General features: G+C 38.0%; 1 protein-coding gene across 2 annotated transcripts in view; it reads right to left on the bottom strand.

Moving 5' to 3' along the window:
* Nucleotides 1-16,075, bottom strand: part of GABRA3 (gamma-aminobutyric acid type A receptor subunit alpha3) — a 227,926-nt gene that overhangs the window by 88,012 nt on the left and 123,839 nt on the right. For both annotated transcript variants that reach the window (XM_043459919.1, XM_043459918.1), the window contains exon 4: nt 2,788-2,855. In XM_043459919.1, coding sequence (XP_043315854.1) covers nt 2,788-2,855 — 68 coding nt within the window. The remainder of the gene's footprint in view (nt 1-2,787; nt 2,856-16,075) is intronic.

The following is a 16,075-nucleotide window of genomic DNA, read 5'->3' as shown; positions in this document are numbered from 1 at the left end:
TATTGTAAAGTAATTAGACCCCAATTAAAATAAATAAATGAAAAAAAAATTAGATATAAACATAAATGATTGTCTTTTAATAGTATTTATATGTTGGGGTTAGGTTTGTTTTCCTCTACTTAAAAATAAAATTCTTGGTAAGTCTTTACTTCAAAAAAAATTAAAAGAAATATATTTGACATATGTTCTGCCTTTGAAGAACTTTCATCCAAGTGGAGGAACACAGTCATTATTTTCCCCTCAAATTTAATTTGTTCCATCTCATTCATTCTTAAATTTAACAAATAATTGAGAGTCTGCCAACTGATGAACACCAAGTTAGGCACTGGTGGTACTGAGATCAACAAAACAGACATGACTCTTCATTGAGCTGCCAAACTCAGGCTCAATGTCTGTGGAGGGCAGTGTTTGACCAAGGAGCACAATGGCTACAAAGGGTTATGGCTGGTGCTGGTTCAGTGCTCAAACTGCCACCACAACTTTCCCCCTTTGTGAACAAAAGACTATCTCTATTTCCTTAGACAATTCTTAGGCACCAAAGCTCCCCGTTTGAGTGGAAGAAAGTCAAGAACCCAGCTAGCTAGCCCTAATTTTCATTTACTTTACCAAGTAGTCTGTGGGCTCAGAGGAGCTTGCTTTCTTGATTCAATTAACTGCTAAAGTCACACGACTATCTGATGTTTCATCCGAAGTCATCCCTGATCCTGCCACAATTGCCACAGTCTATTAAGTAGTACAGGAAGAAGAAAATTTTTAAAACACCAGAAATTTGTTTCCTAGCCAGATTGATCATAGCTATTCTGCCTTGTGATAGGATGGAAGTTCAGCTAAAAATAACCTGAAATGTATTTGACCAAAGGTTGCTCTATCAGGAAAGGACCATTCTGTTATTTCTGCTTAATCATGGGCCAGTGCTGGGGACAAACAAGTGGAAGATGAAACTTCAGAAGATAAAACGTCTGGATTGCTTGAAGGGTCTCCAGAGCCCATGCACACCCATGTGTGCCTGCTTGGGTGGGAAAAGAGCAGGGAAACAAGCTGGTTTGGGCAGGGGCTATGTGAATATTTCTGTAGTATCTCAGAACTGGGGTATCTGTTTGTACGTGTGTGTCTGTGGAGTGCCTGGGGTGGTGTGTAAGCTGTTTTGTCTTTTTTTTAATTCTGCATAAACTTTCTTATTTTGCCTCAATGTATTAATGGATGTAGATTCATAAAAGAAAGTGAGTATGTGTATGTGTGTGTGCTCAAAGAGTAGCTACAGTTGCTTTCTTATGAAAATATTAATCAACCACTAATACCCAGCAATAAAAAAGAGAGCTGCACCTACCTGGAGAATTTGGTTATCCCCCTGTCTGGTCTCACAACCACTTATGACTTCCTCTCCTGAGAACTAACTTGTTTCTCCAGTTGACTCCTACACCTTGCCTGATTGAAGGAAGACCCAGGTAAAGACATGCCTAAACCACTTCTTAGCCCCCAGTCTTTTCCCCCTCGTAGTTCATCCTGTACAGACTGCCAGATGAATCATTCTAAAATAATGGCTCCACATTATCTGTAGGAAAAACTATCATGACACTACACAACCTTTTGTGTTTACCCAAAAGATCTAAATCAGCTAAGTAGTAGTCCCACTGAAGATAAAGAAAAATATCTATATAGTGAGCAGAGACATTTCATATTTTTTAACATATTTTTTCTGATTTTAAGACTTTAATTTTCAACCCAAAGTCACTCATTCAACAAAACTTTATGGAACATCTAATAATTTCAGACATTCTGAGCAGATACTAGCTTCTTTGTTTTGCATCATGATAATCTTTCAAAAATCTAATATTTGGAATCTGAAGTAGGTATTTATCAGGTCCTCCATTATGACAGGGTCTCATGTCTGAACTCTCCACTGCATTCTTTACTTTGGCAGCAAGGGAAAAAGGTAGGAGCAGGGGAAGTCCTCGTAGATGGCTCATGAATCATCCCCTTGCTAGTTCTGCTATAGTCATTGTTTAGTCACTCAGTCGTGTCCGACTCTTTGCAACCCCAAGGACTGAAGTCCACCAGGCTCCTCTGTCCATGGGATTCTCCAGGCAAGAAGACTGGAGTGGGTTGCCATTTCCTTCTCTAGGGGATTTTCCCGACCCAGAGATCGGACCTGCGTTCCCATTGGAAGGCGGATTCTTTACCACTGAGTCACCTGGGAAACCCAGTTCTGCTGTGCCCTGCCCTATTCCTTGAATCTGCTCTGAAGCTATCCTCCTCCTTACACCTACTCACTATAGAAGAACCAGTGTCTAGAAGTAGGTTTGACTCTTCCCCCAAATGGTTTGCATCGCTGTGGTCTGTCCACTTCCCTAATGAATGCTTGTTTGCAAGGAGTGGACTTTTTAAATGACACCACCAGTTGCTAGACTGAGAGTCCTCCACCATCTGCCCTTCTCATATGACCTATTTGTGCTAATTTGTGTGTGGTGGACCAAATATAAAGGGTGAGGGTCAGAGAAAGTTTAATTGAGAATAGGGAGCCAAGCTGAATTTTGAAAGACACATTGTAGAAAGAAGGGAATGGTACTCCTGATGCGGGGGTGGTATATGTTTGATATGTGAATAGGCGGGGAAAGCAGGGAAAAAGATGCATTTAGTTAAATGTAGGATGGTGAGGGTAGGGAATTACTCAGACAAGACTTCTCCTTATAATATAGCTCCAAGGCCCTGCCACAGGAAAAACCCAATTTGTTTACTTTGACTTGTTGCATAATCTTTCACTTTTACATTTGCAGAAACCATACTTACCATGTCAGTGTCTGACACAGGGCCAAAACTGGTCACATAGATGTCAGTCTTCACTTCAGTCACTGCATCTGGTTGAAAGAAAGTAGAAAAGCAGAGTGTTAGGAAAGCCTGTTGCCTTAGCTCACATAGAGTCCAGTGCTGTTCTCCAAAAGATAGCAAACTTACTACTTCTAAGAAAGGATATTTGGTAAAATCATAGGAAAACCCCTCAAAAAACTCTCATTTGTACTGTTTCTTCACAGAGAATGTGCTTAGTATAGGAACAAAGTCCATCCATTTAGATACCATTGACAGTAAGAGCAGAATCCCCAAACTTCAGAGCCCTTCGAGATCTCCAACATTCACACATGCTGGGATGTCACACTGGGATTATCCTGACCTGTAGTAGGTTACAAATGTTCCGGATATAGGATGATTGTACTGCCACTTCCCAGCCCACTTAAAGTAGAGAGAGGACATGTTTTGGTTTTGGTTATAGGAAGAAGAAATATGTGTCTCTTCCTTTGGAACAATTAATGTCCAATGCAAGACACTCCCTGCCATGGTAATCATGGGAACATATGTTTATATGGAGCTACTATAAGACTTAAACAGCCTGGAATGATGACCCAGAACTTGGAGGACAAGTGCCCTGGAGAGTTGCCTGGATCTCCAATAGATTTTGCATCAATGAGAAGTAAACTTCTGTGGGGTTAAGTGACTGAGATCTGGAGATGACTGATGGCCTCTGATACACTCTCTTTGCATTTTTCCATTGTAACTGTCTGTTTACTTGTCTGCCTTCCCACAAAACCCAAGAGCTCCTAAAGGGCAGTGTTCCTGTTTTGTTACCTCTGTGTACTCAGTACATAGAAAAGGAGTCTGTTACTCAGAAAGTGCTCATTGAACATTTTTGGTATCAATGGATGAATCGTATCACATATATATTTGCCAAGTTGGAAAATGATACTCAGACAAGTGAAATGACTGCACCGCTAAGTTTCCCTTTTCCTCCTTCTGTCAGCCCCACTTACCTCATTGCAGCCAACCCACACCAACATACCTCAAACAGAGCACAGGGTAGCCTTCTTCAGCTTCGCAAAGTCAACAAGACCCTACCAAACACCTCATCATTACAGTTAACTCAAGCAAGGCTCACTCCAGTCCAGCATGAAAGTGAAAGTGTTAGTCACTCAGTCGTGTTTGACTCTTTGCAACCCCATGGACTGTAGCCCGCCAAGCTCCTCTGTCCATGGGATTCTCCAGGCAAGGATACTGCAGTGGGTTGCCATTTCCTTTTCCAGGGGATCTTCCCGACTGAGGGACTGAACTCAGGTCTCCCACATTGCAGGCAGGTTCTTTACTGTCTGAGCCACCTGAAGTTTCCTCCAGCCCAGCATACCTGACCCCAGCAGCGCATGCCAGTAGCACAGCTAATACACATAAAGCCCACATAGGACTTGATAATCAGGTTGGTTACTGCAGTAAGTGGCACTATTTTCTTAATTTTAAAATTTATATTTCCTTTTTTAATTGAACTATAGTTGATTTAAAATATTATGTTCGTCTTAAGGGTACAATATTGCAATTCAATATTTTATAGATTATACTCCATTTGAAGTTATTATAAAATATTGGTTATAGTCCCTGTGCTGTATATTACACTATTTCTTCTACCTCATGGAAAGGTAATGGACAAAGCAACTCCATTTATAGCATGTTTACTATATCCATCCAGCCCTGGGTCCTAGCCCAGATGTACTTTATATCTTGTTGACTTCCCATTTTCCAGAGCCATCCCTTAGGCTTAATACATTGTTCCCCTATACAGGCACATAGTGTACTCAAGGCTACTGCACGCATTCACAAACATTCCATTTTCAAAAGAGACTATGAGTATCATTTAATAATCATCAAAGATATAGTCAATTCACCAAAACACACAATTTACTTCCAAGCTTATTCAGCAAATAACATGTCTCAAACTAGAGTTGTATTTTAAGTATTTGGGCTTTCATTTAGAGCACAGTCTTCCCCCTATTTCTGTGCTTCAAGGACAAGAGACAATACTTCAGAATCAATGAGCTACCCCCTAAAGATTTGTCCCTTCAGATACACTGCCACATTCACTGGCTGTAGAAACATTGCCCTACCCCAAAGTACATAAAACACAATTAATTAATGGGAGAGATCACAATTACAGTTGAATCCAATATTCCAGGCAGGACATAGTTAGACACAGAAAAACTTTCTAAACCAATTTAATTGTAAAAGTGGGCTTCCCAGGTGGCTCAGTGGTAAAGAATCTGCCTATCAGTGCAGGAGATGTAAGACGCCCGTTTGATCCCTGGGTTGGGGAGATCCCCTGGAGTAGGGCATGGCAACCAACTCTAGTATTCTTGCCTGGGAAATCCCATAGACAGAGGAGCCTGGTGGGCTACAGTCCATAGGGTCACAAAGAGTTGGACACAATTGAAGCAACTTAGCACACAAGATAGTTATGCAGATTAAAAACAGGCACTCACACTATAAAAGAAAAAGGAGAAGACAATCACTAGTGATAAAGTCAGGAGACTGGTCTAGTTCCAAGAGGACAGTGGAGTCACTGTAGGTAGAAAAGAAGAGTCTTGGGCTAGGATAGGAAGGCTTACATTCTGGATCTGGGCCTGACTTTCTGAATGCCTTAAGATCTTTTTTCCTTTTGACTTTTCTCTTTTACAGGAGGTTTGTAACCAAACACATTTGCATTTTCTCTCTGCTCTGACTAGGAACTCTGATAGTGCAAAAAGCATGTGACTAAAAGTGTCCAATGGTAGCAAAAGGCAAGTTTTTTCTGCTGCCCAAAGAAGGTACGAGGTCAGTATGATCAGGCCACCCAAGATGACTGTTCTCTTGCTCTCTGTACATCCCCCTGCTGGACCAGTCTCTGCTTCACCTACAGCCCAGTCCCATGACTGACCTTCCCTCTTAGTCATAGAGGCCGATCAGTAAATGCCTATGTACCCACTTCTGGCCTCAGTTAGTGACTAATCTTAAGATCTAATCTTAAGATCAAAACTATCTCCACTATGATGATTTATCACAGTGGCAGTGAGGGGTGCACCCCTCTACTGCTTTCCCTGGCAACTGATGAGCACCAACCTAACATCAGTTCCCCCCGTTACTGGTAACCTCCCTCCCACCCATTGATTGCTAAGAAGAGGCTGCTTTCCCAATGAATTAGGTCTCAGCCAAGCTTCAGAACTTTCTCTGACTTGGAAGCAGGGAAAGACTTGGGAAGTTTGGTCTATCTAGTACAGTGGACACAAATTCATTCTTTCTCTATTTCAGTCCCATTTTGAAAGGATCTGGTAGATAAGAGAATTAGGGGAAGTGATACTAAATGAAGGGGAGGTAAAGGAGGGGGGAAAAGAAAGAAAGAAAAAGAGAGGGGAGGGAGGAAGGTAATTAGAATCTGATTGGAGGGAAAAGCCGAATAGAAAGGATGAATAACAAGAGTGAGAAGAGGAAATTAAAACAGAGTTAGACAGCAAGAGATAGCAAGAGCTAACAGCACTAAAGAAAAACAAAGCAAGAGAAAAATGAAAAAGAGAAGTAATGCTCTTGTCACCAAAGAAGCCAGACATCTCTCAAGGAGTAGGGTATGAAGATAGGGATTGTCACTTGCATCATGGCAGCACAAGTGACGGAGGGCTCTGAATTTATGTTACCATCCTTAGATCTCTAGCCCTCTACTGTAAGACCAGGTAAACACATGGACATTTGACATTTCTTCAGTGTCCCATACAGGGACCACAAAGCCCCAATTACTAAATCCCATCTTTTGACTAGGAAATCTAGGTGCTTTGGAGCAGTATATGTGACAACACACAGAAGTACCCTGCAGAAGTATTGTACAGTGATTAAAAGCATCACTAACTGGACCTGAATTTAGGTTCTGTCATTTACTCTTTGTGTGCCTTTTGTCACTTAACTTTGTTATGCCGGTTTCTTCATCTGGAAAATTGGGATTATGATACCATGTATTTCAGAATTGCTCTGAGGATTTAAGGAGACAGTATTGAGACCAGTATTTAGAACAAATCCAGTGCTCACTATATGTTAGCTGCTGCTGCAGCTTAATACTATTCCAGAGGCGAGGCCGCATGAGCCACCCACAGGCCAGGCGGACACAGAACTCACCCACAAGTCTAAGGTCCTCAATTCCAGACAAAGAAGAGCATCCACCCACCGCTCCAGCTCCTCTGTGTGAAGGAATGATTAGAAGTTTGCTATTTCATTTAATTAAATGAAAAGACTGGTGAATTAGACTAAAGTTGGTGAGGGCTACAATTCATAGTCTAGCCCCTGTTGACAGCCTTCTCATTTTTCAAATGTAAGACATGATTTAATTGGGAAATGAGTGGAATTCTTTCTTATTTTTAAACAAATATTTTCTACGTTCCCTGGCTCTTTTTAAATTACTTTGAAGATCTAATTTCCTTCAAATATTACCTCCTGAAACTAAAGGTGAACAGAATTATCTTTTCCTTTTGCAAATTTACTGTGGTATTGGAAGTAAAATTTCAATAAAATAAATTGGAAGTAAAATATAAACTTGAAATTTATATTTATATAAACACACATGCCTTTAGCCCTCAGCAGTACTCCCATTGGTGGGGAACTTATCAACCAGTTCCTAATGTCATTCCAACTTGCTTTTGATCTGAAAGAGTAAAGATAAGCAAGTGATCACTCTGTTTATGTTAACTATGAGGCTCATGTGTGTGCTGTGTGCTTAGTCGCTCAGTTGTGTCTGACTCTTTGAGACCCCATGGAATGTAACCCACTAGACTCCTCTGTCTATGGGATTTCCCAGGCAAGAATACTGGAGTGGGTTGCCATTTCCTCCTCCAGGGGATCTTCCCAACCCAGAGATTGAACACACATGTCCTGAGTCTCCTATATTGCAGGCGATTCTTTACCCACTGTCATCTCACAACAAACTGTATTTCCTTGTTTGAATTAAAATAGATCCCCAATAAGCTGTGAATTTCTTCTTTAAGCACAAACCAGAGTAGGTTCCCCAACTCTAGCTTCTTCACTCCAGCACACACATAAACATTTGTCTTAGTACTGCCCTTTGGATCCATTCAACAAAGTCTGCTTCTTGTTCTTTTGAGACTTAAAGACTTTCAGTGATTGAAAAAAGTTGATCATGCTACCCCTAAGTCTGATCTTTTTATTCCTTTCCATGTCATGATTTTAAGCACCCTCACTTTCCTCATTCACTTTCCTCTGGCTTGGGTCTAATTTTTTTTTTTAGCTGGCACTCTGAAATATGTTTTATGATGAAACTGTCACAGTTCTATTAGAGACAGGATTATAAAATGAATGATATGAACAAAAGCCAACCATACCCCCTTTATTTCATTATAGGTTATGATGGACTCTTCCATTCTTCCCAGTAACAGTCTTTCTGAGAATAGTGAGGTTTTAAGGACTGGGACTTTGACTAAAAGAACAAAGCCCTGACTTTTCTGTATTCTTACTTCCGTATCACTGGAAATTTTAGAGAATAATTGCTTCTTGTTGTGCATGCTTTTCATTGTGAGGAGAGACTACCCTACGAGAAATGAGTTCCCATGTGACTAGTGGATCTGCTAGCAACATGGATTTAGGGAGTGGGCTACAGTGACTTATGGACAGGCTCTCAGAGATCTGAGAGTTGGAGTGCTCTGTTCTGTTAATGGCCTTTTTGTTTCTCTTTGATAATCCTTGGGGACAGAGATACTGTAAGTACTCAGTGACACACCCCTCCCTCTCCCAACAGCATTAATCACCAATAAGCTCTTCAGAGGAATCACAAACAGACGGTTTAGGGAAGCAGAGATAACAAAAGTCTGTGTTAGAGATCCTAAGCTCTAATCTAAACTCTGCAGTTGAGTAATACCCCTTTTGCAGAGTGTTTGGGCATAGCTCATAACTTTTGACATTTGGTAGGCTAGAGGTCTAACACTACGTCTATGCTACTCCATCTAGTGTCTGGCACTTGGGATGTACAGCAACTCTTAATAGCTAGCTGCATGCAACATATGTTTATAACAAAACATCAGTAAGAAATATCACAAGATTTAAGAGACTACAATCACTACCAACTTAACAACTGTGGGTTCTCATTAACTCTACTATTGCTAGACTCTTGATGCTCACAAAGGTAATATAGAACACACAACTGTTCTTATTTTCTCTGGAGCTACAAATCCAAGTATTGCCTTCATGGCATCCAGCCCCTTCATTTTAGAAGGGGATAGAATAGAAGGGGAAATAGAAGGGGAAAAAGTGGAAACACTGACAGATTTTATTTATTTTCTTGGGCTCCAAAATCATTGTGAATGGTGACTGCAGCCATAAAATTAAGACGCTTGCTCCTTGAAAAGAAAACCATGACAAACCTAGACAGTGTATTAAAAAGCAGAGACATCACTTTGCCAACAAAAGTCTGTCTAGTCAAAGCTATGGTTTTTCCAGGAGTCATGTATGTATGTGAGAGCTGAACCATAAAGAAGGCCGAGTGCCAGTAATTGATGCTTTCAAGTTGTGGTGACGGGGAAGACTCTTGAGAGTCCTTTGGACGGCAAAAATATCAAACCAGTCCATCCTAAAGGAAATCAAGCCTGGATATTCATTGGAAAGACTGATGCTGAAGCTGAAGCCCCAATACTTTGGCCACCTGAGGCAGAGAGTTGACTCACCGGAAAAGACCCTGATGCTGGGAAAGACTGAAGGCAAAAAGAGAAGAGAGTGGCAGAGGATGAGATGGTTAGATAGCATCACTGACTCAATGGATATGAATTTGAGCAAATTCTGGGAGATGTGAAGGACAGGGAAGCCTGGTATGCTGCAGTCCATGGGGTTGCAATGTGTCGGACATGACTTAGGGACTGAACAACAACAACCCTATCACAAGGGAGGTTGGAGGGCAAAGATACTGTAGGAATGTCCTTCCATTAATGCCACTAGAAGCACTGAGAACTGTAACCAGTTTTGAGAAAAGTCAAAATACCATTTGAGTATTTTCTTTATGCAGGCCAAACCCTGGATATTAATTATTTTTTCCCTACCCCTTTCTGTACTACATTGGTGCTTATTTCTTGCTTTTGCCACTGGTCCTCTCTTCTGTAACAGGTATGGAACAAATAAAACCATCAGACAGAAGTCTCTTCAGTGGTTCATAACCCTTTGCTGAAAATAGAGGCCACTCCCAAGAGCTAGTAGGATTTCCTTGGGGCAAAATTATGAGAAATTTAGAGAGGGAAGCAGAATCAGTGCCCAAATAATGACCAAGAAATAAGTTGGAGAATGACTACACAATGTGTTCTCCACTCTAGAGGCACATCCTTAAGCCAGAACAAGCTGAAAGCCAGGGGGAAAGCAATAGAATTTTTTAAAACAGCTGAAATATTCTAAAATGTTACAAGGTTACTCTGATATTTTTCCAGGGCCTACTGATTTTGACCTTATGCATAAAATTAATAAATGGTAAAAACATTGGTATTGGAATCTGGAAACTTGGGTTAATCATGGTCCAATCTCAAGTTAACTATACCTTAGTTTCTTTATCTGTAAAAAATGGAATCGATTTTGTTATGATTCCAACACTACAAACATTGGCCATAATCGATTAAAAGAGGCTACCAGAGGGACTTATACTGTTGTTCTTATTGTTTGGAACTTCCAGATAAGATGGCACAGGTAATAAACACACAACAGTGAGACATAAAACATAAAAGATATAATCGTTTCAGATAAAAGATCAAAATGTCATGTAACAGAAATAAATCAAAGATGTACGCAATACTGAAGCCAGAGTTCTGGTCTGAAAAGAAGAGGTGGAGTAAAGAAACTAAAATATTTCTTTGTACAAAAGGAGAAATTGGAAGTACAATATTATACAAGCACAAGACAGTAAGAAAAAGAAGGTGAAAAACAAAAATTCAAACAACGTTAAACTGGTTTTCGGCATAGTGGAGTAACAGCATTACAGCCTTTCTTTCCCACTGATTATAAATAAAATTTCTGGATAAAATATAAAAGCAACTACCCAGGCACTCTGAAAAGTAAAAAAGAACAGGTGGTTTACGAAAGGGAATCAAAACTTGGAGAAGCAACCACAGGGAAATACGTTTCCTGTGTTTTTTTCTCTTGTTCTTTTCTCTTGTAGTTCTGCCTCAAAGGCAAAGCTGCATAGTGGGATAGTGGCACAAACAGCCAAAACTCCTGACAAAAAACATCTGTCCTACCAGAGAATCAGGGGAAAAGGCAACTGCAGACCAGAGAGTATGGGGAATCCCAAAGTACAGAGGGTTAAACAAGAAGATCCAATAAGTCTTCCCTCAAAAAACATAGGTTTACCCTTAAGAACAAAGGAAATGAATCCTGAACATTCATTGGAAGGCCTGACGCTGAAGCTAAAGCTCCAATATTTTGGCCAACTGATGGGAAGAGTGAACTCATTGGAAAAATTCCCACCCTGATGCTGGAAAAGGTTGAAGGCAGGAGAAGAGGGCAACAGAGGATGAGATGGTTGGATAGCATCACTGACTCAATGGGTATGAATTTAAGCAAACTGTGGGAGATGGTGGAGGACAGGGAAGCCTGGCATGCTGCAGTCCATGGAGTTGCAAAGAGTTGGACAGGACTTAGCAACTGAACAACAACAACATGCCCCTAGGACAGACCCAAGGACAGACCCAAAACCCAAAGGTTTTGACAAGTACACTATGATTTCACACAAAATTTCACACTAATCCTGAGGTGCATAAGTATAGGACAGACTCAAAGCCACATAGCAAAAAATTTTGATAACTGAATTATGAATGTAATAATATGTAATCCAGAGCCCAAGCCTTGGGACTATCCCCTCAGTCGTAACATGTGTGAGATACACCAAGTTCAGTATAGCAAAGGCCTTGAAAATGTAAAGATCTGGGTATCACCACCCACAGAAAGCAAGGCAGACCTTGCTGCTTAACCAAGTTGATTCTCTGCTAAAACAAACAAGAAAAAAAATCAACATTCTCCAAAGCATCATGACAAGGCTGAGGCTCCACATAATATGAGTCAAAATGTCTAGAATATAATTCAGCATTATTTTACTTAGAAAGAACTAGAAAAATATTACCAATTCTGAAGGGAAAAGACAATCAACAAAGGTCAAATATAACACAATTCAGATGCTGAAAATTTCAAAGATTTTTAACTGGCAATTATAACTAAGTTCCATGAGGTAAATTAAAATACATTTAAAATAAGCAGAAAGATGTCGTTCTCACAGAAAAATTAGGAAATATAAAAATAACCAATTTGAAAATTGAGAAATGAAAAATGCAGTCACCAAAATAAAAACATTCACTGGATGGACTCAAGAGCAGAACAGAGATGACAAGGAAAAAGTTAGTGAATTTGAGTGATAGAAATTATCCGATGTGAAGAACAGCAACAAAAATGTCTGAAAAAAATACCAAAAGAACCTCAGGGGTATGCTGAACAATATGATACTCTCCAACACATAGAGCACTTGAATTCAAGAGGCAGTGGGGAAACAAACTAGTAAAGAAAAAATATACTTGAAGAAATAGTGCTCAGAAACTTTTCAAGTTTGGTACAACACACAAGTTTACAGAAACAAACCATTCTACAGACTCCAAACAGAAAAGAATGAAAAATAAGAAAAGATTGCTTAGACATATCATAATCAAACTGCTAAATACCAAAGATGAAGAAAAATCTTAAAGGAAGCTATTAGAAAATAACACAGTCTGTGAAGGGGAATAATTACTTGAAAGACTGAAGATATATCATCAATTCACAGACAGTAGTGAAACAGAATCTTTAATATGCTTATAGAAAACAGCTGCTAACCTCAGAATTCTATATCCAATAAAAATAAGCTTCAGGAGACATTCTCAGATTTAAAAAGACATGGGAATTTGCTACCAGCAGACTTATTCTATAGGAATTCTACAGAAATTCTTCAGGCTTAAGGGAAATAATGCCAGGAGGAAATTAGATTGTCAGGAATAAAGTAAGAACAACAGAAATGGAAGTTCTGGATATATATAAAAACATTTTTCATTCTTAAGCTCTTTAAAATAGTTATGACTGCTGAAGGAAAAAAATTCAAACATTGTCTCTCGTGGTTTTTAATGAGCTGTTGATAAAATAGTTAAGACATCCATAATATAAAGGTCATTTAGATGGGAAATGGATGTATGCTGTTATAAGGCTACACACTTTACTATAAGTGGAACAATATTAATTCTAAGAAGAGGGTCAAATCTCAGCTGTGAAGATTGCAATCCCTATAGCAACCAATGAATCTCACAAAGAAATATTTCTAAAAAGGCAATCAATAAAATAAAGATATTCAAATACTTCAAAAATCAGAAAAAGGAAAATATATTAGCGTAAAAACAGAGGGGACAAATAAATAATAAAATGATGAATCTAAGCACAACTATGTCAATAAATATATTAACTGTAGGTGGTCTAAACATACAAAGCCAGAGATTGTCAGGTTGGGGGAAAAAAAAGAGTCAACCATATTCTGTGTACAGGAAGTCCACTTTGAATTATAAAGATATAAATATAGTAAAAGTAAAAGAACGGAAAATATAGGCAATGTAAACACTAATCAAAAGAGAGATGTGGTGGCTATATTAAAATGAAAGAAACATACTATAGAACAAGGAAAATTACCGAACATAATAGGGGATTTACATAATTCAATCACAAGTAAGATATTATGAGGCTAACTGTGATATCCAACAATGGAGCTTCAAAATATATGACACAAAAACTGATGGAATTCAAATAGGAAATATACAAATCCAATATTATTGTTGGACACTGCAACATTCCTCTTTCAGCAACTTATAGAATGTGTACAGAAAAAACTAGTAATACGTGGAAGACCTAAACAATATTTTCGACTGATGTCACCTAAATGATATTTATACAACACTCTACCCCCAAAAGAAGAATACCCAATCTTTTTCAAGGACACTGGAACATTCACCAAGATATCCCATAAAACAAGTTTTAACAAATTTAGAAGAATTGAAGTCATATAGACTATGATCAGTGACCATCAAAGAATAAAAATAGTAATTAATATAGAAAAATATCTGGTAACTTTCCTAATATTTGGAAATTAAAGAACAATCTTTTAAATAACCCATGGATCAAGAAAGAAGTCACAAGTGATGTTTCAAAATATAGTGAACTCAATAAAAATAAAAATACAACACATCAAACCTGTGGGATGCTCACAGAGAAATACATAGAGGGAAATTTCCAGCACTGAAATGTCCAGGAAAAAGAAGACTCTAAAAATCCAAAACGTAAGATTCCATCTCAAGAACTAGAAATATATTTTAAAAAAAGAAACTAAAAATGAAACAAGTAGAATCAAAAATAGAAAAATGATTGAGAAAATCAGTGAAATTAAAAACTGGCTCCTTGAAAATAATGGAAAAATATACAAAACTCTAGCCAGACTTTACAAAAACCAAAAAGAAAAGACAAAATCTATGAGTATCAGGAAAAACAGAAGAGTAATATCACCAAAAGAGGCAGAGTTAGGAACTTCAGGGTTTTGTCTCTCCATAAAAACAATTAAGAAGCTTGAGAAAACTGTAAGAATCAACTTTTACAGAACTCTACAATCTAGTAAAAAACTTATAACCACCAAGGGAATACGTGATGAAGAAAACTGCTACTGCAGCCATAAAGATGTCAGCCCACACTCCTGTTACAGGTTCCCATTGCCTGAAGGAATAATAAAAATCTTATTCTCAAAAAATTGTGGTTAAGGGTTTTGACCTGAATGGCAGCTCCCTCAAAGAGGGATGCAATGGCTTACCTTTGTTTCACTCAAGTGGGAGCATTCCCAGAGCTGTGGCGGCTTCCTGAGAGGCATAGCCAAAAGCATTTGAAGACAAAAATATTGACAGCAGTAGCCTGAAGCTAGGGGTAAACAGTTGAGACAAACAATAGACTGAAAAGTCTGAGAAGAAAAAGTTTAGAAAAGGAGATACTTGGGTGAATAAAGATTTTTATAAAGTTCCAGCATATACCAAGGGATTGATAAGTTCCCACATAGGCCCAGGGCTTAACACACACTAGAAATGAGAAGTGAAAGATAAGGCAGAGTTAATTCTCCCTAAACAAATCTATAAATTAAACACAGTTCTAAATAAAATCTAGGGTATTTTTTAAGAAATTCATGAGCTGATTCTAAAATTTATATGGAAAGGCAACAGAGCTAAATAAAATTGCCAAAACTAATTTTTTTAGTGTGTTCTTAATTTGGAGGACTCCATTATAGGATTTCAGTGTTTCAAGAGTTACTATAAACATACATTGATCAAAACAGTCAAACAATACACATCAATCAATGGAACAAAGTACTGTGTTAAAAAATATGGCCAGACTTATATGGTCAATTGATTCTCAACAGTGTTTATAATGCAGTGTAGAAAATACAGCCTTTTCAATAAGTTGTGCTGAAAAAAAAAAAATAAGTTGTGCTGGAAACATTGGCTAGCCATATGCTAAAATATGAAGTCAAATCCTTACATCACACCTTATACAAAGTTTAACTCAAAATAGATCTTAGATCTAAATGTAAAACATAAGACTATAAAATTTCTAGAAAAAAACATAGAAAATGTCCATGAACTTGGGTCATGCAAAATCTTTTTTTAGATAGAACATAAAAGTCAAAAACTATAAAAGAACAAATTATTGCATTTAGACTCATCAAAATTTAAAACTTCTCTTTTTCAAAGATGCTATTAAAAGAATAAAAGGGCAAGTCAAAAACTGAAGAAATATTTTCATTTCACATTTCTAACAAAGGTTTGTACACAGAATATATAAAAGACTTTGAAAATACAGTAATAAGGGGTAAAACAAACCAATAATTTTTGCAAAGCATCTAAACAGATATTTCAACCAAAAAAATATACTGGTGGCAAATAAGCACATGAAAATATGCAATCAGGAAATGCAATTTATCACCACAATATCATTAGTAACCTGTCAGAAGAGCTATAAGGGGATTTTTCCAGTTGATAGAACTATTTTGTATTTGAGTTGTATTATTAGTTACATGATAGTATACCGCAAAGAGTGAATTATACTGAATGTAAGTTGAATATTAAGTTTTAAAAATATAAAATTTGATTAAAATTAAACAAAATTGAAAAAAGCATAAAGATCCCCCATTTAAAATGAGTCTACACATCAAAACTAATGAAACAGA

This window comes from Cervus canadensis, chromosome X (genome assembly GCF_019320065.1).
Source record: "Cervus canadensis isolate Bull #8, Minnesota chromosome X, ASM1932006v1, whole genome shotgun sequence".
Classification (NCBI taxonomy): domain Eukaryota; kingdom Metazoa; phylum Chordata; class Mammalia; order Artiodactyla; family Cervidae; genus Cervus; species Cervus canadensis.
Note: the sequence above shows the minus strand (reverse complement) of the source record. Positions and strands in the feature narration are given on the sequence as shown.